This window comes from Tachypleus tridentatus, chromosome 8 (genome assembly GCF_004210375.1).
Source record: "Tachypleus tridentatus isolate NWPU-2018 chromosome 8, ASM421037v1, whole genome shotgun sequence".
Lineage (NCBI taxonomy): Eukaryota > Metazoa > Arthropoda > Merostomata > Xiphosura > Limulidae > Tachypleus > Tachypleus tridentatus.
Window position 1 is genome coordinate 20,158,412 of NC_134832.1, and position 22,730 is coordinate 20,181,141.

Below are 22,730 nucleotides of genomic sequence, written 5' to 3' on the forward strand. Positions count from 1 at the left end.
CGCTGAGCTACAGTAAGGCGGGCTTATAAGACGGGAGACATTGCGTTTCCCACGACTCTTCTTTCTAACAATTACAATTGTGTGCCACACCTATGTTTTGAGACCAATTATTTTGAAGCATAAGAGATACGTATCTTGTTTCAATACCTATTTTGAAGCGTAGGGAGATATACATCTTCTTGCAATATCTGTTTTGAAACGTATGGGACAGATATATTGTTTCAATACCTAATTTGAAATGTAGGGGCAAATACATATAAATTTACCTTTTCATTTTCATTTTTCTTTGAGATTCCTTTCTGATATTATGTGGTTCAAACATAAAAGAAAAACGTTTTTCAGAGTGCAGCTCCCATTATTTTTGTTAATTCAAAAGAGATCTGGTATAAAGATACATTACAAACAACAGCCACAGGTATTCTTTGATAGTAAAGATGGTACAAAACTCATGAAAACACAAAATTCAACCATTGCAGCGCACGCCACGTCAACTGGACACAGAATAAACTGAAAAAATATAGAATAATCGACGCAGACAAATTCTGGAAAACAAGAAAAATCAAAGAATCGTTTTATATTAATACTATCAAACCCTCACTAAACAGAGATTCCGGACTACAGGTGAGTAACCTGTGACTATCATTGGTTGAATCTACAGGAAATCTCTCTTCCAATCAGAAATAGTGATAATCCAACCAATCATAACATGTTCTTCACAATCCACCAAAACACTATAAAATACCAAGAACATCTTACACACACACTGACCTGAACAAGTTGCAATCCATTCTACAAAGTTTCAATATTCACAAGGTAGAGGACACAGTTTTAGGATTTGATTTTCTTTTAAGTTGACAAAGGCTAAAGTTGAAAAAATCACAATTCATGTAACAAGAAGCTTTAAACCCAGAGAGCCCAGGTGGCTCAGAGGTAAATCTAACGCTAAATATCGAGTTTCGATACCCACGGCAGACAGAGAGCGAATAGCCCATTGTGTAGTTTTGTGCTTGACAACAAAACAAACAAACAGAACTTAAAGACACTTATGCACAAATAAACTTTACAAGCGATTGTTATCAATGGTGTTTTGATTAACATAGTGCTAAAAAGTACTCATACAGTGTCGAAGAATGTCTGATTTTCTCAAACTGTTACCTGTAAAGTTTTCTCACTTTGAATACATCATTAAGGAAAATGTATAAGGTCACAATTTATTATGTTCTGATACATTTTTCACAGTAAAGTATCAAGTTAATAATGTTTTAAAAGATATTCCTGTGAATTATGTATATATGTGTTGTACTTCATGTTTTTTCTCTGCCGGGAATACCATTATCTCTAGGAATATCAAATAAGATGGATGGGAAGAAGAGAGCATATATTATTAGTTTTTTAATTTTAAATTTGGAGATTGAAGTAAAATACAGCCTATGTACTGGTGTTGTACGTTTGCCACTCTGATACATATAACGTTTCGAGATATGCCCTACACATCAGTAGTGTTATTAAATACAGGTTCAAATTGTTCCGTTCTGCCGCTTTAAAGATGTGGTATAGAATAAATCACATCAGTTTTGTAGTCCATGTGACCAAAAAAGATTTTAAGTTGAACTTTCAGATTTTCTCTTCTATTTGAGATCCTGTATATTCTAAACTGTGAACTTGACACAACAAAATGTATTACAAAGTCTTATGAAAAATAATTTTTGTTATCGCCACCACACACTAATGACTTATACTATTTTCGACGTAGACTGTACGAGCTATCAGAGAACTTTATTGGATCCACTTGACTATTTGAAACATAAACTCTGCTCTTTGTGACAAAAGAACAAAATAAAACAAAGAAACCTGAAAATTTTAACATTACATTTGTAAATGATTTACAGCACCTTTTAAATTGCTGCTTCAAAAATGGCGTGATTTCCTTACTCCAATTCTGAAATATATTTATCAGCAAGGCAATTAAAAATTTGTAACCATAAGCTCAATTATTAGCGAATTTTGAGCCAAGTAAGAATTTAAGCTGTTTTATAGTCCAAACACGTTTCTATACTAGAGTGAAGTAGTTAAAAAGCTACTAGATCAAATGATGTTAAAAATATCACAAAATGGTTCATCACATTTATCAGTAGATTATTCTTCTAGACTGCAACATCTAGTTAGCAAATACACCCCACCCATTAAGTGTTTTTTTATTTCTCGACAAAGTACTACTCTGACATTAACATAATAAATTTAAAACACAACTTTATTAAGCAACTTATGCAGCTGATTTAATATAATTAACTATTTAATTAAGAGCATTAAATATCGTAAAACAAATACTTTTGGTGTTTTAGAATAATGTACTGGTTGATTGGTTGCTACCCTGACTGGTGTGTCTTAATATCTGTATATAAATGTGTATTCTTTTAGAATCGGCTAGTTATTTTGTTTACTACACAAAATTGCACAACGGCTGTCTGTGGCAGTCGTCCATAATTTTAGAATGACAAACTGTAGGGAAGGTAAAATAATCACCACCACTCTTCAACTCTCGAGTCCCTCTTGTCACAAAGAATAATGTATCACTCTTATAATGCACCCATGGCCCCAAAGAGTAGAGTCAACAAATGATTTCATTTGTACAAAATTAACCCAGAGGGGCAAAGTATGAAATAAGTTCCAGTCAAACCTCTCGGAACTGGTTGTTTGAAAAAGCGTTAAAGTACAATGTTTTACTATTGCTACTAAATATTATAATGATGTATGTTCATCACAGATTTATTTAGATCAATGACTTGCAAAAAATAACTAATTAGTATTCAAAGTAGAATGCTCAATACACCACATCTTATCGCAAACATAAATAATCGATCAATCCAGATGTTTTTCTCTTTACATTTGGCCTGTAGTACAAGATTCATATTTCTTGGTGTGAAAAACAAAGCACAACAAAAAACTCGCATGTAGTTCTGTGTTCTGTTCTTCGAATTTATGTTAGCTATTTCTGTACCAAACTAATTCATGCGATACTTATAATACATTCTCTTAAGAAAAAGAAGTTTGAAATTCGTGTACTTCCTTGCCAAACATATCCACAGATGTAATCATAGAGGAAAGGGGATACTAGTAACTATTGTGTTAATACCCTGCATTACAGGCTTTGGTTTAATCAAATGTTGCTGTTTTACAAGTTTTGTTTTCAGTTACGTTTTGTTAATTTTATGGTACAATTGTCTCAGTTTTAATTCACAATTTTGTCTAATTGGTAACGACTGGGAAATCTGTAATCCAACTTTCATTTTAATTCCTTCATACGTTAGCAAAATTGATTATAGAGCTAATATCCAGGCTGCGGATGAGTCATCTTCAGATGTTTATAGTGTTCATTTGAAATCAAACTTAGGTTGAACGTAATTTATGGCATTGACGTAATGTTATCCTTCTGAAACAAAACCTTGGCTTGATGATCCAAAGTAGAAAACTTCTTTGACTGTTAGAATCTTGTTTATATGAATACACGATTTGGTTTTGAAATATCAATACTCTGCAATGAGCTTATATATTTAGTTTCCTTTCACTTGTATGTACCTTAGCTACACTAAAGTCACTGTAAGTTGGTTGCAAAGGTTATTTGCAAAGTTTTTACGCAATTCTAGTTAAATGACATTTCTCTCAAAGAACTTTAGTAATTTTGATATTTTTTGTATCTTGTACTATCAAAATGTATCCTCGGTAGACCACGTGCGACCAACTACAGCATATACTTATATTTCACGCTCTCTGTAGCGTAAAATCTCTGATCTTTTAAATTTACATTTTGGTTTCATGCCACTACGTTAACACTACTAAATTTCCCAGTGGAAGTTTCTCTGTATTTACTCAATGAGTTTCCACGCAGGGCATGCTGAATGAGCTATGCAATATATTAAATGGTGCCCGATGTATTAAAAGTGCATTGCTGGAATATGTTTTTTTTCGATATTTGATGGGTAATTTTGTCTGAATAATTATATAATATTTTCGAATTAGCCATTGCTGTTGTAATTTTTGCATTTAGTATTTTATAACTAGTTATTACGTAATACAATGAGGTTTGTTTATATATTCACCCTACTATGCAGACAATGGATTAAACAATCGAGTCAGTTGTCCTTATTGGTCAGGCATTGCTATTACTAATTTTGAATTGTGGAACAGAAGAAAGACAATCATGTCGAAACACCTGCTGTCTGAAGCGGCCACATTTAATCGAATAGCAGGATTTATTGCCACTTTTATAACACATATACGTAACATCGCATTCCGAATCTCAGCCCGATACGTTAACTACTAGGCCATTTTCAAGCCATTTTATTAAGAAGACGTTTTTACTTATGAATGAACATAGTTTGTTTGCTATCTATGCTGAAATTTTAGCGTTTATTACATTGTTATCTTATCTGATTTTTTCTTTCTGGCTGAACGTTTTTATCCTCATTGTATTTATTGTTTACTCTAAGGAAAGATATCTTTATGTATTCACACCAGTGAAGTTATGTGCATATTAATGACTCTCCCTAAATGGGCCGAAAGTTGACTCGAGGAGTCAAGTGTTTTAACCACTCGCACCACTTTACAATACTGTGTTGTCTGTCATTTAGTCAGGAGACACTAAAATGACGTCACATAAGGGACGCTTAACGATGCAATGACTACTGTCGTGATGTCTTTAAAATGTGCGCATGCCATGAATCACAAAAAGAAATATGGAGTTTGTAGACTAAAACACAGCATGACATATGAACTTGAAAAGCTAGAAAGAAATAAAGATGTTTATTACTCTTAATGTTGGTTTTATTTATTTTCAAAACAGAACCATTTTAGGGATACACATCTAGTATAAATCGGTTCAAAATCTGAATCACTGATTTAAACAAAGAGGCAACCAACTTTTCTAATTAACGAACTTAAAATCATTAGAAAGTGTCTAGTAATTTTTTATATGGAATGACCAAAATGTTTTTCATTACACTAAGTTAAACTAACATTTTCACAACTCTCGGTTATCTTAATGCTTCCCAAGTTCTCTTATCAAAAAATATTCATGAGAAAACGTAGAATTAGTATTATTTAAGTGTGTTTTTGCCTGTATGTTTAGCAAAAATCAAAATTAAGATTTTTGAAATTTCTTATTTTATTTACTTTTACGGAAGTTTTATAAATACGTTTGTATTTAGTTAATTGTTTGGATTCCAATTTAGAAAAATTTATCACGAAGCTTTTATCTCGGATTGACTGTCTTCTAATTAAAGAAAAATGAAAAACAACAAATTAATCTAAAATGGTTTGATATTCTTTATTTTATCTTACTCTTTTGACTTCAAATAGTTTAATTAACTAACTCAATTAATAAATCTCTCGGTAAGAAATTAGAAGCAAAGCTCACGTGCGACATACTTTCTTCAGCTTAAGTGTAACATTGCTTTATATCAGATTTAACAATGATTATAATGAATTATTATGAGAAACATTCCAAGTAATGAAGTTAAAAGTAATTTTTTCGTATTTCACGTTTTGTTTAATTTATTTAATGTTTTATAATGTTTCTCTTTGCTTCTATTATTGTTATACATGTTGACTATGGGAAAGAATAAGTACTTCAAATGTTTAATGAAGAGTCGAAAGACATATACTATTTAAAATTTACTATAAGTACTTAATCGAATAATATATGAAACATAAAAGTTCTTGAAGCTTAAAACTTTAGGGGAATGCTTTTGCATAAAGAGCTTCTGGGAATTAATTCTCATTTAAATAAATATTTACGTCGCAAAAATGTTTTGAGAAAGAGGTTTTTGTAAAGAATATGTGATAGCAAAAAGTCGAAATCTCAATACCTTACTTATACACGACTGTATTAACAAAGAAAACCTTCTTCTTGTTTCAGAATATTGTGTCTGAAATGGTCCAGTGCTGTTGGAAATGCGTCAAATGTAAAGATAACGCATTCGTGATGAACGAAACCACTTGTCAAGAATGCTCTCCGGGTTACTGGCCAAATGAGAATCTTACAGGTATTTCCACAAGTATAGCTATATAAACGGGAAGCAATAATTTATGAATGGCATAAACAAGTTTTTACCATATCAAATATGAAATTATACGTATATTTTTTTCTTTTCTTTTCTTCACATATCTTAAAAAGATATTCCAATATAAGCGCCCACCATTGTTTATATAAATGAAATGAACAAAAATTTCAAGTCAAAACTTTACTCTCGATATAAAGTAATTCTATTTTCTATTTTTATTCAGTAGACAGTGAAAAACAAACAAACAAACATGTTTTATTTAATGTATAGTGTCTATAAATGTTCGATTTGTTCTTCTAGTAAAGTTTGTTTTCCTTGAAACGTTTTCACTTCTTTTAGGTTGTGATGAAATCCCAGTGGAGTATATACACTGGTGGGATACCACAGCTGTTGTGTCTATGTCCATTGCTTGCCTGGGATTCGTTGCAACAGTCGTAGTGATGATTGTATTTATTCGTCACAATAACACTCCTGTTGTTAAGGCATCCACCAGAGAACTCTCTTACATTATAATGGTGGGTATGTATCTATGCTACGCTACAACCATAGTACTACTAGCCCGACCTACAAAGACGTCCTGTTTTCTCTCGCGTGTATTGCCCGGTTTGAGTTTTTCCATGATTTATACGGCTCTGGTCACAAAAACAAATCGTATCGCCCGCATTCTAGCAGGAAGTAAAAAGAAAATTATCACAAAGAAACCGAGATTCATGAGTGCGACAGCTCAAGTTATCATTACTTTAATACTCATTTCTATTGAAGGAGCAATCATTGCTACGATGCTTATCTTAGAACCTGCGAACTCGAAATTAATTTATCCAGCAATTGACAAGGTGCAGCTAACCTGCAATACTACAACTCTGGGAATCATTGCTCCGTTAGGATTTGATTTCTTCCTGATTGCAATGTGTACAGTTTATGCCGTGAAGACTAGAAATGTGCCAGAGAACTTTAATGAGGCCAAATTTATTGGTTTTACAATGTACACAACATTGGTGATCTGGTTGGCGTTCGTTCCTATTTATTTTGGTAGTAACTCAAACGTTATTACAATGTGTTTGTGTATCAGTTTTAGTGCAATAGTTACCCTTGTTCTTCTTTATGTTCCCAAAGTGTACATAATTATCTTCCGGCCGGAAAGAAACAATAGAAGCGCTTTCACCACAGCCAAGGATGTCCGTTGTCATATTGGATACCTGACTTCAGGTACCACAGGCGTGTCAAGAAACTCTTCCCAGACCACTTCAGACTTTAGTCTGGAGTCTCCAAGGTAACATACACTTATACAAATTAAAAAACTTTATTCACTACTATATACAATCTAATTGGATATATATATATATTACAATTAAATAGCATTCGCATAACTATATAGAATATACCGGAAGTATTCAGAAAAAAAAAAAACGATAGTGGAAAGATAATATACGTGTGCTTTACTGCTTGACTATTTATTTGAAATATGCAATATAGCATTGCTACTTTTATTTCTTATGTGAGACTGGCGAATGGAAGTTAAGACTGATAGACGGTGTATCCCCACCGCAATGTAGATCCGACTTCCGCAGTCACCTCCAAAATCTCGGTTACACTTGATAACCCCACATTATAGTTGTATCTTTGGATGTTTTTCAGTTAGTCCAGCGTTTTTTTGTTTCGGCTTGTTTTTTGTAAGTTATAACAATATAACATACATATATACACAACTTACACACATATGCTACATTTGTCCCAAAAGTTGTGTAAGTGTCGCCAGAGTTTAGCGTATCTGAACTGTAAATCTCTATTTCAAAAATAGATGTAGCTACAGATGATAGCTCTCATGCTGTTTTGCGCAAATTACAGTACAACAAACGAAAAATCAATCTGAGAATTTTAGCCTATCTTACAATGATGCACACGCATGTATTTCATCTCTGCATAAATACATGAGCAGCATAAATAATTATGAATGGAAACATATACATTTACATTTACATACGTATAGTGTAGTATCAAATAAAATAAAGCTAAGATTAACACTTCCAAACTTCTAGTAGTTTAGATATTTGAACAAATAAGAATTTTAAGATAAATAAAATTATACATTTACCAACGCATTTATTTGTGTTATTTCGGTATCATAAATATATTTGTATGTATTTATAAATTTTGTTTCTGTTTATCGATTTACCTTTGTTTAGGGATTGATACTTACAAACAAAACTATTAGCGATCTTAGGATTAGTATATCATGTCTTGAAATAAGTTTCTACTTTACGTATTTACTTGTCTGAAGTTAAGCATACAGTCATATTAAAATGTTAAAACACCCCAATTACATGGAAAAACCTTTTTCCCAAGACACATCCATTTAGCCATTTCACAGCTACAGTCATGTGAAAAAGTTAGGACACCCTATGAAAGCCTGTGTATTTTTGTAACATTTGTGGATATGTAGATATTTAATCTCAATTTTAACAATACTGAGAGATTATAGGAATATAACTAAACAATTAAAACTAAAGAAAAGACTTTTCATGATCTTCTGTAAATGTAATTCTACAAAAATTCTAGGAGACCCCCACATTTATTCCCACTTAAAATGGCTCAACTCACACACAGGTGTATCACATGAGCACATGATTAGAAGATCGTTACTCAGCATTGTGAATGAGGCTTGTTCTATTTAAACCTCAGATATTTAGTTTGATGTGTTCCTGACTGTTGAAGTGAGAGTGAGCACCATGGTGAAAGCAATAGAGCTGTCTGAGGTCTTCAGAAAGAAAATTGTAGCAGTTTATGAGTCTGGTAAGGGATTTAGAAAGATCTCCAAAATTTTTGAAATCAGCCATTCCACTGTCCGGAAAATAGTCAACAAGTGGAGGACTTTCAAAACAACTGCCAACATGCCCAGGTCTGGTCGTCCTAGCAAGTTCACCCCGAGAGCAGACCACAAGATGCTAAAAGAGGTCTCCAAACATCCTAACATGTTATCACGGGACCTTCAGCAGGCTCTGGCTACTGTTGATGTGAAAGTGCATGTCTCTACAATCAGAAAGAGACTGCACAAGTTTTACTTGCATGGGAGGTGTGCAAGGAGGAAACTTCTGCTCTCTAAGAGAAACATCAAGGCCAGACTGAAGTTTGCCAGAGAGAATGTAGACAAAGACCAGGACTTCTGGAATAATGTTATTTGGACAGATGAGTCCAAAATTGAATTATTTGTACACCAGAACAGAGAAGGACATGTTTGGCGTAAAACAAATACAGCATTTCAGGAAGAGAAATTCATACCAACTGTAAAGCATGGCGGTGGAAGTGTCTTGGTTTGGGGCTGCTTTGCTGCAGCAGGTTCTGGACAGCTCACAATAATAGAATCCACCATGAATTCTACTGTGTATCAGAGGGTGCTTGAGGAACATGCTAGTCCATCTGTAAGAAAATTAAAGCTGAAGCGGAACTGGACCCTGCAACACGACAATGACCCAAAACATACCAGTAAATCCACCAAGAACTGGCTGAAAACTATGAAATGGAGAGTCCTGGAATGGCCGAGTCAAAGCCCAAATCTTAATCCCATTGAGATGATTTGGGGTGACATGAAACGGGCTGTACATGCAAGAAACCCCTCAAACATCTCACAGCTGAAAGAATTCTGCATTGAGGAGTGGGGCAAACTTTCTTCAGACCGATGTCAGAGACTGGTAGATGGCTACAAGAAACGTTTCACTGCAGTTATTTCAGCCAAAGGGGGTAACAATAGCTATTAGGGGGTAGGGTGTCCTAACTTTTTCTTCAGTTAGAATAGGCATTTTTGTAGAATTACATTTACAGAAGATTTTGAAGTCTTTTTTACAGTTTTAATTGTTTAGTTATATTCCTATAATATTTCAGTATTATAGCAGAGAAATATAATATTTCTCAATGAAATTGAGATTAAATATCTATACATCCAAAAATGTTACAAAAACACACAGGCTTTCATAGGGTGTCCTAACGTTTTCACATGACTGTAATCTGCACAACGGGCAATCTGTGTATCACGAATATTGACATTCGGTTTTTAGCGTTGTAAGACAAAGACTTACCGTTGTGCCATTTGGAGGTTTTATGCAATTGACAAACTTATTTGTCTATAACATATTTACAAGAGTTCATCTTTACTTTCCAAAGAATTATTAGCATATTTAAAACACGAACTAATAAAATAACTTTTAGTTTATATTTTAAGTATAATAATGTTTGTATCCAGCGTTGTGGTGCGTTATTTTCTTAAACACATACAAATTTAAGTGGCACAAATTATTTTCCTGAACAGAAACTTCAAAGTTTTTCTTACAGAATAAAAGCCCAGCATGGCGAGGTGGGTTAAGGCGTTCGATTCGCAATCTAAGAGTCGCGGGTTCGAATCCCCGTCACACCAAACATGCTCGCCCTTTCAGCCGTGCGGGCGTTATAATGTGACAATCAGTCCCACTATTCGTTGGTAAAAGAGTAGCCCAAGAGTTGGCGGCGGGTGGTGGTGACTAGCTGCCTTCCCTCTAGTCTTACACAACTAAATTAGGGACGGCTAGCGCAGATAGCCCTCGTGTAGCTTTGCGCGAAATTAAAAAAACAAACAAACAATCTAAAAGAATAAAATGATCTATGAAGACATTGAAACATTTTTAAGAAAAGTTGGACGTCTGATTTAACATAAAGTAAAGTTTAGGGACAAAAACGGATTTACTGGTCCATTTAGACTGTCTCCTCTCTAAACTAAACTAAAACTATCAAATAAAGAATCCTCAGAGCCAACCTTTATCATCCATGTAGTTATCAGGCTTTTTTCTAAACTCATTTAATTTTACTGCCTCCACAACATCTGAAAGCAACCCTTTCGAAAAGCCAACCAACCTGATAGAAAAATAAAACTGCCTTAGCTGAAGTGGACTTCTATCTTGCCAAGATTTATATTTATACCCTCTAATCCTACTATTCTTACTGTTAAGTATGAAAAAACAAGGATTCAACACTAGAAATTGCTTTTAGAATTTTAAACATTTGAATCAAATATCCCTTGACTGTTTTTTCAAGAAAAAAACAGTTTGAGAGATTTCAACCAGTCAATCCCAGGCACAATTCTACTAACTCTTATCTAAACCCTTTTCAACAATTCAATGTCTTTTTTAAGGTAAGGAGTCCAAGACTGAACACAGTACTCCAACTGTCGCCTAACCAGAGGTATGTTTTCGGACTAACAATGCTAAAAACCGGTTTTCGATACCCGTGTTGGACAGAGCATAGATAGCTCATTGTGTAGCTTTGTGCTTAATTCTAAACAACAACAACAACTACAATGAAGTTATAACCTCTTTAGGTTTCTATTCATTATTTCTATAGATACCACCTAAACATCCTGTTTACCCTGTTATTAGCAACAGCACATCACTTGAATTAATTAAGAAACTGATCTACCATTTTTATTGTACCAAAATATTTTTTTCATAACGCTGTTAAGGTTATTACAAAAAATTGTATATATAATTCAAATTATAATAACTTATGGATTATTTTAAATTAAAATCCATTTGCTCAACACAGTAAATGATCTACATTTTTTCTAAGGCAGTAGCATCCTCCTCACAACTAGCAGCACCCAAGACCTTAGTATCTCCATCCAGTTTGTCTTTGTCACTGAGTAAATAAAAACAGCAAAATTCCTAAGACTAGTCTCTCATAGACTACACTTTTGACATTAATACAGTTTGACTGAACTCCATTTGTAACAATCTTCTGCTTTCTTCCATTCAGCTACTCTTCTGTTTAGTTAACTAACTAATTCCCAACACCTACAGAAGTAATACTGTATATGAATTTTATTGGCACTTTGTTAAATGTTTTCTGAAAATTCAGAAACATAAATTCTACACCCTTACCCTTGTCTATATAAGCAGTAACCTTTTTAAAGAATGTCAAAATACTTGTAAGATTAAATTTTCCCTATGTTGACTAGTTAAAAAATTCTAAACTCTGTTACATTATTTTGTAAATCATCTTTAGTCAGACATTTCAGACTTGTTCTCACAACTTGTGAAAGACTAATGAGTCTATAATTATTGGCACAAGTTTTATAATCTCTCTTGAAAATATGAGTTCCATTAACTAACTTCTAATCCTGTGGTACCTGTCCACTGCTTAAGGACTGGCAAAAAATAATAGCAAGTGACTCTTATATCCAATTCTTAACCTTTTTCAAAACCTTTTGTGAAATATTATATTGTCTCGAAACTTTTTTGTTTTTCAACTCCCCAATGATATCTTAATAAGCTTAGAATTAGAGTGATCGTCTTGTTCTATATTCTCTCTATATATAAACTATTCAGGATGAGAAATATTATTTAAACTTCATCAGTAAAAACAGAACCGATAACCTTCAGATATCGAGTTTCCCATGTCATCTGTTAAGGTACTTACCTTATCCTAACACTTAGTTGACCCTTAATGTATTTAAAGAAATCCCTAATATTACTTTTTACATTTTAGGCAACTTTTTTCCCGTACATCATTTTTCATCCAAATTTCCTGTTTGACTAACTATTTGACAAAGTCTGTCATACTAATTAATTTAAATTTCTTAAATTTGTTATGCTTTTCTTTAATTTTATCTGTTATAACTTTTGTGAGTCACTCTTTTTTTTTCCGAGGAATATGGTTATTTTGAATACTTAAAATTGTCACAATGTTTTAAAAAATTTGTAACCAAAATATGATTATCACTTATCTCCATATGCAGCAAAACATCAAACCTATTAGAGTAATGAGCTTTCTTCTTCCATTACACTGATCTCACAAGTCAAACCAATAATTCTGCTCATCCTATTTATATTTTCATCCACACAATTAATTCTCTACAGTATCCCTGACACAAATAAATAATGTTTTTTTCTTTCATGTGATTTTATCAATTAGCTCCTCTGACCTATCTTTATGCATGTCATATGCACAATAAAAACCTGAATCATTCAGTGTCCCTTCAACCGTTTAACGCTAATATACGAGACGTTTCTCCTAATAGAAGAGTCAGAATTTTGAAACAATAGTTTTACAAATGACTATGTTTAGCTACGCATTTTAGCACATTTGTTCAGTATCTAGTCTTGTAGTTAAACACAAACATTTCAATAAGCGACTTCTTTGTAGTTTGTTTAGTAACGTCTTAAGATAACTGTACACGTGTGCATTAAAACTCGTCTACAAATTATATGTTAGTTTTTGTGTGTGAAAGAACACTTAATGGACGAGAGTAAACGTTGTGTTGACATATTTAAATTAGATAGAAACCAAAAGAGTATCTTTTTTTTTGCTTTTCTTTCTCGAACATCTGCTTATTGTTAAATAATGTCTGGAACGTGTGACACGTTTTTTCCGACTGTTGTCTTTTTGTGGTTGATTAGTTTCTTTAGATAGTAACTTCCCATTGATCTCACGGTAGCTGCACCACACGTGCCTGACATGACTTATGGATGTGACGTTTGTACGAAGTGTAGAAAAGTTTACTTAACAATATCTTAAATCGTAGACAATCCATAAAATATGCACCTTTGTCAAGTAATTCTAGCGGAAGATCAGAACCCCTCTAAAAATAACTTTTTGTTGTAAAGTAAACCGTGATTTTAAAATTACTTTTCTTTTAAGAACCGAAAAATAAATTTCACTCCCGAGCGAAACCTGTACAATTTTAAAACGCTCTGAGGACATATTCAATACGTTTTCTGTGGTATCCGTTCATGAGATTTCCTGTTTTTTATATCTGTCGTTTCTTTCTGAAACGTTCCCCGTTGGTTCGGCAGTAAGTTCATGGAATTACAACACTAAAACCCGGGCTTCGATTCCCCGCGGTTTACAGAGTGCAGCTATCGTATTGTGTAGGTTTGCGCAAAAAGTCAACAAAAAAAACCCAGCAACATTTCAAAAAATATGGTCAGTGTGATTATAAGCATAAAATATTTGAATAAACATTTGGATTCTTTTATGACAATTGACTGTGTTGTTACAAAAATATTGTATTTAAACACGATGAAATGCCTTCAGTGTTTACGCCGTGTAAAATTCCAACGTCATTAATACAAAAATGGTCAAAAATTTAAAAGAGAGATAACATGACAATATGTTTGAAACAATAGCACCTAATGTTTCAATAATTTAACTTTGTTCTAATCCGAGAGCCACGGTTCGAATTCCCGTCACACCAAACATGCTCGCCCTTTCAGCCGTGGGACCGTTATAATGTTCAGTCAATCCCACTATTCGTTGGTAAAAGAGTAGCCCAAGAGTTAGCGGTGGGTGTTGATTACTAGCTGGCTTTCTTCTGATCTTACACTGCTAAATTAGGGACGGCTAGCGCAGATAAGCCTCATGTAGCTTTCGCGAAATTAAAAAAAACAAACAAATAAATAATTCTCTCAGTTCTGGAAATACGGAAATTTAACCTATTGATTTCGACAGAAAGAAACAAAAAACAACGTTTTCCTTAGGTAAAAGTCCCCGTCTGGGACAGCGGTAAATCTACGATTTACAACACGAAAATGAGGGGTTCGCTTCCCCTCGGTAGACACAGCAATAGTCCAATGTGACTTTGCTATAAGAAAAAGAAACACACACCCTTATGTGAAATTATCTTCCTATGTTGTCTAGGGGTAAGAATCGCTTTTTTTTCTCCATAAAATGAAAGATATTTTAATAAAGCTTCAAGTAATATATTTTTGAAGGCAAAAGATAGTACCAGGCAAAAACAGCTGGGGTAACCGTCATGAATAATTTTGTAAAATTAAAAATGAAATTCCGAAAGCAAGACATAAAGATAAGATTTAACTTTTTCCCACTACCATAATACTGAAAACGATTTTATTAAAAACTGATTTACTTAGAAGCTACTTATTGTATCTTTAAGAAAAAAAAATGTTATTTGTATTACTTCTACAGTTTTTAATATTAAAAGAGATATGGGTATTTCTCAGGCGAGTTTGGTTTGAATATGACTATTCTTTACTTCAAAGGCAAATTTGAGGTATTTTCACAGATAGGTCGTATTTTAGACGTACAGTTTAGAATTTGGCAGAAGTTATACATAAAAACTACAGTCAGCTTTTTAATCCGCGTCAGTTGGTTAAGCCTGTGTATCTCCAGATCTCTCTTGGAGAACGTTTAAAAAGAATTCATGCGTTTTTTATCATTTTATTTTGGTACTCTTTAACTCAAATTAATTCTCATTGAAGATTTCAAATGAGTTATTGCAGTCAAATAACACTGGCTTCTTTGCATAAACAAGGTGACATTTACGTATATATATTATGTAAAAAAAAGAATATAGTAAAACACATAAGGTAGTTTGTGTGAAGGATATGTGAAGTTATATGCAACATAAAACTTCTCGTGATGAAAGACGTATATACAATAAATTACAGTTAGCCGGAAGCCCCGGTAACATGTATAACTATCAACACGGTGGTAAACTTTGAGGGAGATATAACGTAAAGTGTTTGTTTTAGAATTATGCATATACATAGTTTGAATTTATGAAATAATCTAAATTTGTATAGATCTAAAATCATAATACTTCAGAATTTCTTTCAGCAGTAAGGTCTTTTATAAAAATGTTTTGCTTATGAAATATTTAAATATTATTCAGGATATTTTATAAATTTTCGGTTACTAAGACTAGTAGAAGTGAAAACTTAGTGTAGTTTTTGTTTGTTTTTGCTTTTTTAAATTTCACGCAAAGCTACCCGAGGGCTATCTGCGCCAGCCGTCCAAATTAAGCAGTGTAAGACTAGAGGGAAGACAGCTAGTCATCACCACCCACCTCTAACTCTTGGGCTTCTCTTTTACCAACGAATAGTGGGATTGACCGTAACTTATAACGCCCCCACGGCTGAAAGGACGAGCATGTTTGGTGAGACTGGGACTTACTGTAGTAGTTATTTAATAAATTCATGGTGATATTTTATTTAAAGTAAGTGAGCTACAGTGAAGAGAACCAATCATCAAAATCCCCATGTTCGTTCTGTTCACAGTCTACCTTATACGAGAATTCCGTCCCCTGCTGGTACAGAGGTAAGTCTACGGATTTACAACGCTAAAACCAGGGGTTCGATTCTCCTGGGTGGACTCAGCAGATAACTAGATGTGGCTTTGCTATAAGAACACACACCAGGGTCTGGCATGACTAGGTGGTTAAGGCAATAGTGTTTGTATCCAGCGTTATAGTGCGTTACTTTCCTAAACACATACAGATTTAAGTAGCACAAATTATTTTCCTCAACAGAAACTTCAAAGTTTGTCTAACAGAATAAAGGCCCAGCATGGCGAGGTGAGTTAAGGCGTTCGATTTACAATCTGAAAGTCACAGGTTCGAATCCCCGTTACACCAAACATGCTCGCCCTTTCATCCGTGGGGGCGTTATAATGTGACATTCATTCCCACTATTTATTGGTAAAAGAGTAGCTTCAGAGTTAGCGTTGGGTGATGATGACTAGCTACATTCTCTCTAGTCTTACATTGCTAACTGAAGGACGGCTAGCACAGATAGCCCTCGTGTAGCTTTGCGCAAAATTCAAAGCAAACGAAAACTACACACACATGCACTATTCCATGTGACGTCACAAGATACTTGTTGACTGGATAAAGCTTTACGAAGTAATTTGTTCGCTTAATGTAAAATTATATTTATATTATTAAATTAAGTCAATTTCAAGTAGAAAGTTATTTCCTTTCTAATATCAAGACAAACTCGTAAGATATTTAAAGGTTAATCAGAATTCTTCGTCGCATGACTCGTTTTTGTTTTTATTCTTAGTCAATAACGAACTAAAATAAAGAAAAACATTGAAAACAGTTAAGGATTTTTCACCGTGTGTCATTACTTATTTTAATAACTTGCCGAGAAAACCCCCAAAAATAATTGAATTGAAGCTGTTACTCAAAATGTTTGAATATAAAACCCACTAATTTACTGTGTATCTATCTTTATAATAGAATATACCTAATTGCTGAACTAAAGATAAGAAAACTATGACAACAATATTTTTTTTATATTTTCAAGCTTTATTTAGCTAATATGCCAAAGTTAATACCTTACAAGTGTAAGTACAGTTAACTAAATTATGCATGAACGAAAAAAGTAGTAAGAAAATGTTCTAAGCAGATTCCTTAGTTGTTTTTATTGTTCTACTTGTGCTAATTAACGAATTTTAATATATTATAAGTTGATTTAAGTTATGTAATATAGTGATGTACATGTCTTCCAACGTAACACAGTGTACACAGTTTTGTTCATCAATTTATTCTATATTTTGTATATAGTTCTCCTCGCATAAATGAATGGCACCATTTAGAAATCACAATGTTTGACCAAACTTTGTAAGATTGTTCCTATTGTTTAACATTGTAGTTCTGCTTATTATAGACATGTAGTAAAACATGTTGTAATTTTTATTCGTAATTAAACATTATCCTTACGACGGAATACGCAAATTAATTTAGTCCTCAGGTTTAACAGTGGTAACTGTACTGATTAATCGATAAACTCCACAACTTGATTCTCCGTGGTGAACACAGCAGACAGATATATGTGTGGTTTTTTCTTTTACCAAAGCCACATCGGGCTATCTGCTGAGTCCACCGAGGGGAATCGAGCCCCTGATTTTAGCTTTGTAAATTCGTAAACTTACCGCTGTACTAGCGAGGGTCAACAGATAGATGCCCCAATGTAACTTTGCCATAAAAAAAACAGAAACATAATTATTTTTTTTAATAATGATATAAAAGTTAAAATCCCAAATACTTCTCTGTCGTAAAAACAAAACATTTTCTAGTGTTATCGTGAAATGATAATTAAATTATAAAAATGCGTATTCATTATAAGTACATATGAGAAATCTAAATTTTGGATTAACGTTGTTTTCCAGACACAAACTGGAAATACTGAACTTGTGACTGATTGTCTGTTTTGTTTAATTTATAGAAACTGCTACATTTTCTTAACGAATAAAAAATAAATTCATATTATTCAGTGACTTCACGTTAAACGATGAAATCGTATGTGTCTGTTTGTTTAAATTTTGCGCAAATCTACACGAGGACTATTTGTGCTAGTCGTCTCTAATTTAGCAGTGAAAGACGTAGGGGGAAAAGAGCTAGTCATTACCACTTACCGCCAACTTTTGGGCTGCTCTTTTACCAACGAATTGTTGAATTGACCTTCACTATATAACACACCCAAACTTGAAGGGACGGACGTGTTTGGTGTGATCGTATTTAATTACATGATACTTGGTATTTTCGACTTGAATAGCAACTTAAGTAACACATTGGCTAAACGGCTTAGTCATAGACTTCCCAAGATTAAGGCATAATCATTCCTATATTTAGAACTACTGACCAGAAGGAAAACACTTACCGCCTGAGCTATTTTTCTTAACCGTACAGCGCTATTGACTATCACATATATAAAGCCTCCGCAGAATAAAAGTGTGGAGCACTTATCAGTGGAAAAGTGCAACTCGAACCTTGAACCTAACTACTAGGCCAAGTCTATTTCTCCACTTTCCTATATATATATATTGTACTTTATAATACACTTTTTTCTAAATTTTAGATAAGTCATGTGTGAGAAATTTGTGTCAACGAATATTTTTAGTTATTAATAGCAATTTTACTGTCAAATACCTAGGCACTAGTATAAAAATAATATCAAGTCTTTTATTTCAATGTAACTTCTCAAATTCCTTGAAATAAAGTAAAGTTTCTTTGTAAGAAGCATCTTCTGAGAGTAAAGTACAAACTATATAAATTTTGATTAAAATAATTTCTTTTCTTCATTGTTGTTGCGTGAAAGATTATATTAGGTTTCATTCTTTGTCTAACTTTTAGTGACATTCAAACGACAAAGTACTTGTTTGTATCTATGTCACGTCTTCAGTTTCTTCATCATTACGTGCTGCAAATAATATTGGAAGCAACTGTGGAACAAATATCAAAGTATCTTTCAAAGTATTGTGCTCTTAAACGCGTAGCGAAATAGGTGCCGCCTAGAAACATATAAAGTTCTTCTAATTTTGTATCATATAATTATAGTTATTTAGCAATTCATGAATACAAACCTATGTATCATACTAAAACAAGAGTACTAATTGGATTTCCCTTTCTTTGTTGTTTTTTTCGCACAAAGCTACTCGAGGGTTATCTGTGCTAGCCGTCCCTAATTTAGCAGTGTAAGACTAGAGGGAAGGCAGCTAGTCATCACCACCCACCGCAAACTCTTGAGCTACTCTTTTACCAACGAATAGTGGGATTGACCTTCACTTTATAACGCCCCACGGCTGAAAGGGCGAGCATGTTTGGCGCGACGGGGATGCGAACCCGCGACCCTCAGATTACGAGTCGCACGCCTTAACACGCTTGGCCATGCCGGGCCGTTTCCTTTTCTATACGTACGCTTTGCTTAAGCCTACATAAGAATCTAATGGAGTTTTCTCCTATCGATTAAGTACGAAATATTTTAATTATCTGTATGGGTTACACGACAATAAGTCTGATATAATTTTATAAACAATATATAGAGTTATAAAACATTATATCATTTTAATAGCACACCTACTAATATATTATTAGTATGATATTACAACACTATAAGTCTTCTAACAATTGAAATAGTTAATCGAATGCACACCTGGTGTGCAACACGCTGATGTCAACGAAGCAGATCCGTTTAAGAAACACTATTATCAGTCCTATTATGATGCAATGCCACAAAAGTAACAGATATACAGATACGCTTTCCCAAAATTGAAAGTATTATCTCAAAACAAAATATTCTGAAGGAGGATGTTTAATTATATATTTTTTAGCTTAAGTGGATTAGAACACAAATTAATACAATTTATTAAGACGTAAATTTTATCTATATCCATAACAAATTTTAAAACCACGGGCAGTCTTTTGTATACACTTAACGCTAATGCTTATTTTACTAATAAACAAATAGTGTACTTTATATCCTATTATAATCATGTTTCTATCAAACCGCATATAATGTATTATAACTTGCAAGTATGTTTTTACACAGCAAGTAGGCTTTTTCTTGCTTGTTATATGCATTATAGCGCTACGAGAACTATGGCTGAAAGTAACTTCTATAGGATAATTTTCGTACAGCACAAGATTGAATAAAAAAGCATTAGAAAGTTGTTGAAATAAATTACATTTTGAATTACGTGTTCTGTCACTTATCATATTCTTCGTATATGTTCAAGTTAACAGAAATATATAAATGTACGTTATTTATGAGCTAGTCGAACAATATTAAGATTTAACTTTTAACGTTTAAAGTTAACTAGAATTAAAAAAATTGTGATAATCATATACAAATATAGTAATAACAGTTTGCATATACACACTAACAAACAACTAAATAAGAAGCAGTGGCGGGAATAATTGTACCTAATTTTGATCACAAAAAACAATATTTTTTTAAATACACCTTAAACTCTGGAGCCATACCATATGAGAGAATGATGTATTTCACATTACGACTAAATGCATCTGACAGATATATCAGTTTTTACAGTTTTTTAACCATTTTTTTCTTGGAAAACTGAATTATATTTACCTAAAAAACTGGTTTGTTTTGTATTGTGCACAAAGCTACACAAAAGCTATCTGCCTTAGACGTCTCTAATTTGGCAGTGATAGATTAAAGAAGAGGCAGCTAGTCAATGCCATTCACCGCCAACTCTTGGGCTACTTTTTTAACAACGAATAGTGGGATTGATTGTGACATTATAACGCTTCTACAGCTGAAAGGGCGAGCATTTTTGGTGTAACGAGGATTGGAACCAGCGACCCGCAGATTTTAAGTACATTAATATGCTACGGCAGTGTTTTCATCGTTAATACCACCTGATTCTGTCTCGGCATAGATACGGTATAGCTGGGACGAAACAGAATCAGTATATAGCTAATGTTGTGAATGATGATCTGTCTCATCAAATCTTCTTCTTTAGAGATGTAATTTAAAGCATTTGTAGCGAATTTGCACTCCCCTGTCGTGATTTAGCTGTCAGACTGGGCGAGTGAAGCGCTCTAACCATCAGGTCATGCCATGCCTATCTAACAAACAGAAACTACAAACAGCTTTTTTCTTTAGTCCTTTTCACTCACGAAGTGGGTGTTAAGTCAAATTTAATTGATAGTTTCACTGATCTTATTCTTTTCGACTTAGATTTTAAAACGTTTGTTAGAAATCAGTTAGAATTTGTTACCCTTACAGAATAATATATTTTGTATCTTGTTGGGACACATTCCTTTCTCGCCTACGTTTAACATCATTCGTGATAGTGGATTTGTTCCTTGACCTATATTAGGATTTCATTCCCAGAATATATTGTTGCTAAGCGCAAATTTAAGCATTTTTTTAAATGTGTACTGCTGACAGCGGATATCGAAACCTAATTTTAACGTTATAACCCTATAGTCTTATCGCTGAGCCACTGAGGCACGTGGAATAGGATATAATTAAAAGCGAGTTCATTCAATGAATATGTCTAAACGTGTTTTGGATAAAATACGAAATTTATTGATGGAACTTCATTGTAATATAAAAAATGTGTTATTAGTGAATTCATATTTTAATATTTTAAGTCATTTGATGTATAAAATGGAATTCCTACTAGAAGGATTATATTCATATTAATTTCGTAAAATTTTTCACTTTTGTTGACCGATATATGTTTGTATCTGTTTTGACATTTAACCTTATCCTACATAATTATTGCTTTTAGTATTTCTTTATCTTACAAATATAAAATTTAATATAAAGTGTAAAAGACGCTGTAATAAAAACCAAAGCGTATTGACTTTCGACGTAGGAATGAAAACAACAAATTGTAGCTTAAGTAAATAATGCCAGTACTGTGTGTGTGTTTCCTTATAGCAAACCCACATCGGGCTATCAGATGACTCTATCGAAGTGATTCGAACCCCTAATTTTAGCGTTGGAAATCCGTAGGCTTACCGCTTTAGCAGCGGGGAATTCATTACTGTGTTTCAAACCTAAAGCTTTTTGTTTACTTTTTTGTAATTTTTTGAAGATCCCTGTTACTCCTTTTTAAATCAACCATTTTTAATAACCTTGTTTTTTTGTGTGGTTTTTATATCCATATAATAGCAATACTGTTATGTTTGAAACAGTTTAATTTAATAAAATATGTAATTCCTGTATGATTCCCTCTCGGGGAATGGTGACAACGTTTGGCTTAGCTTTATACAGATTCAATGCCTATAGTTCCTTATATCACTGCCACAATGTTATCACTGATGGTAGTACTGTATGTATAATTACTATGATGCATGGTGATTAGCATATCACATGTTATGTATATCTTTGTGAAACATAGATAACTGCTATGCGTATACCTTCTTGCGATACGGGGTGTCTGTAAGCAATGGATGGATGACAATTCTGCAACTCTCTTCTACTACAACGGTTTTAAGTTCTGATGAGCCGATGTTTCTCCTTACCTTATCTGAAACTAAATATTTTCTAAATAAAATACATAGTTACAACTATCTGCCTTCCCTTAACCAGAATCACCAAAATTTTCACCATTCTTGACACTCCTTATAATCAGCTTCAAAGATGACCAATC

The 22,730-nt window shown here is 33.4% G+C and overlaps 1 protein-coding gene across 3 annotated transcripts in view; it reads left to right on the forward strand.

Annotated features, from left to right (window-relative positions):
* LOC143258633 (metabotropic glutamate receptor 1-like) overlaps positions 1–22,730 on the forward strand; it is a 179,072-nt gene that overhangs the window by 146,525 nt on the left and 9,817 nt on the right. For all 3 annotated transcript variants that reach the window (XM_076517879.1, XM_076517877.1, XM_076517878.1), the window contains exons 7-8: positions 5,915–6,041; positions 6,399–7,329. In XM_076517879.1, coding sequence (XP_076373994.1) covers positions 5,915–6,041; positions 6,399–7,329 — 1,058 coding nt within the window. The remainder of the gene's footprint in view (positions 1–5,914; positions 6,042–6,398; positions 7,330–22,730) is intronic.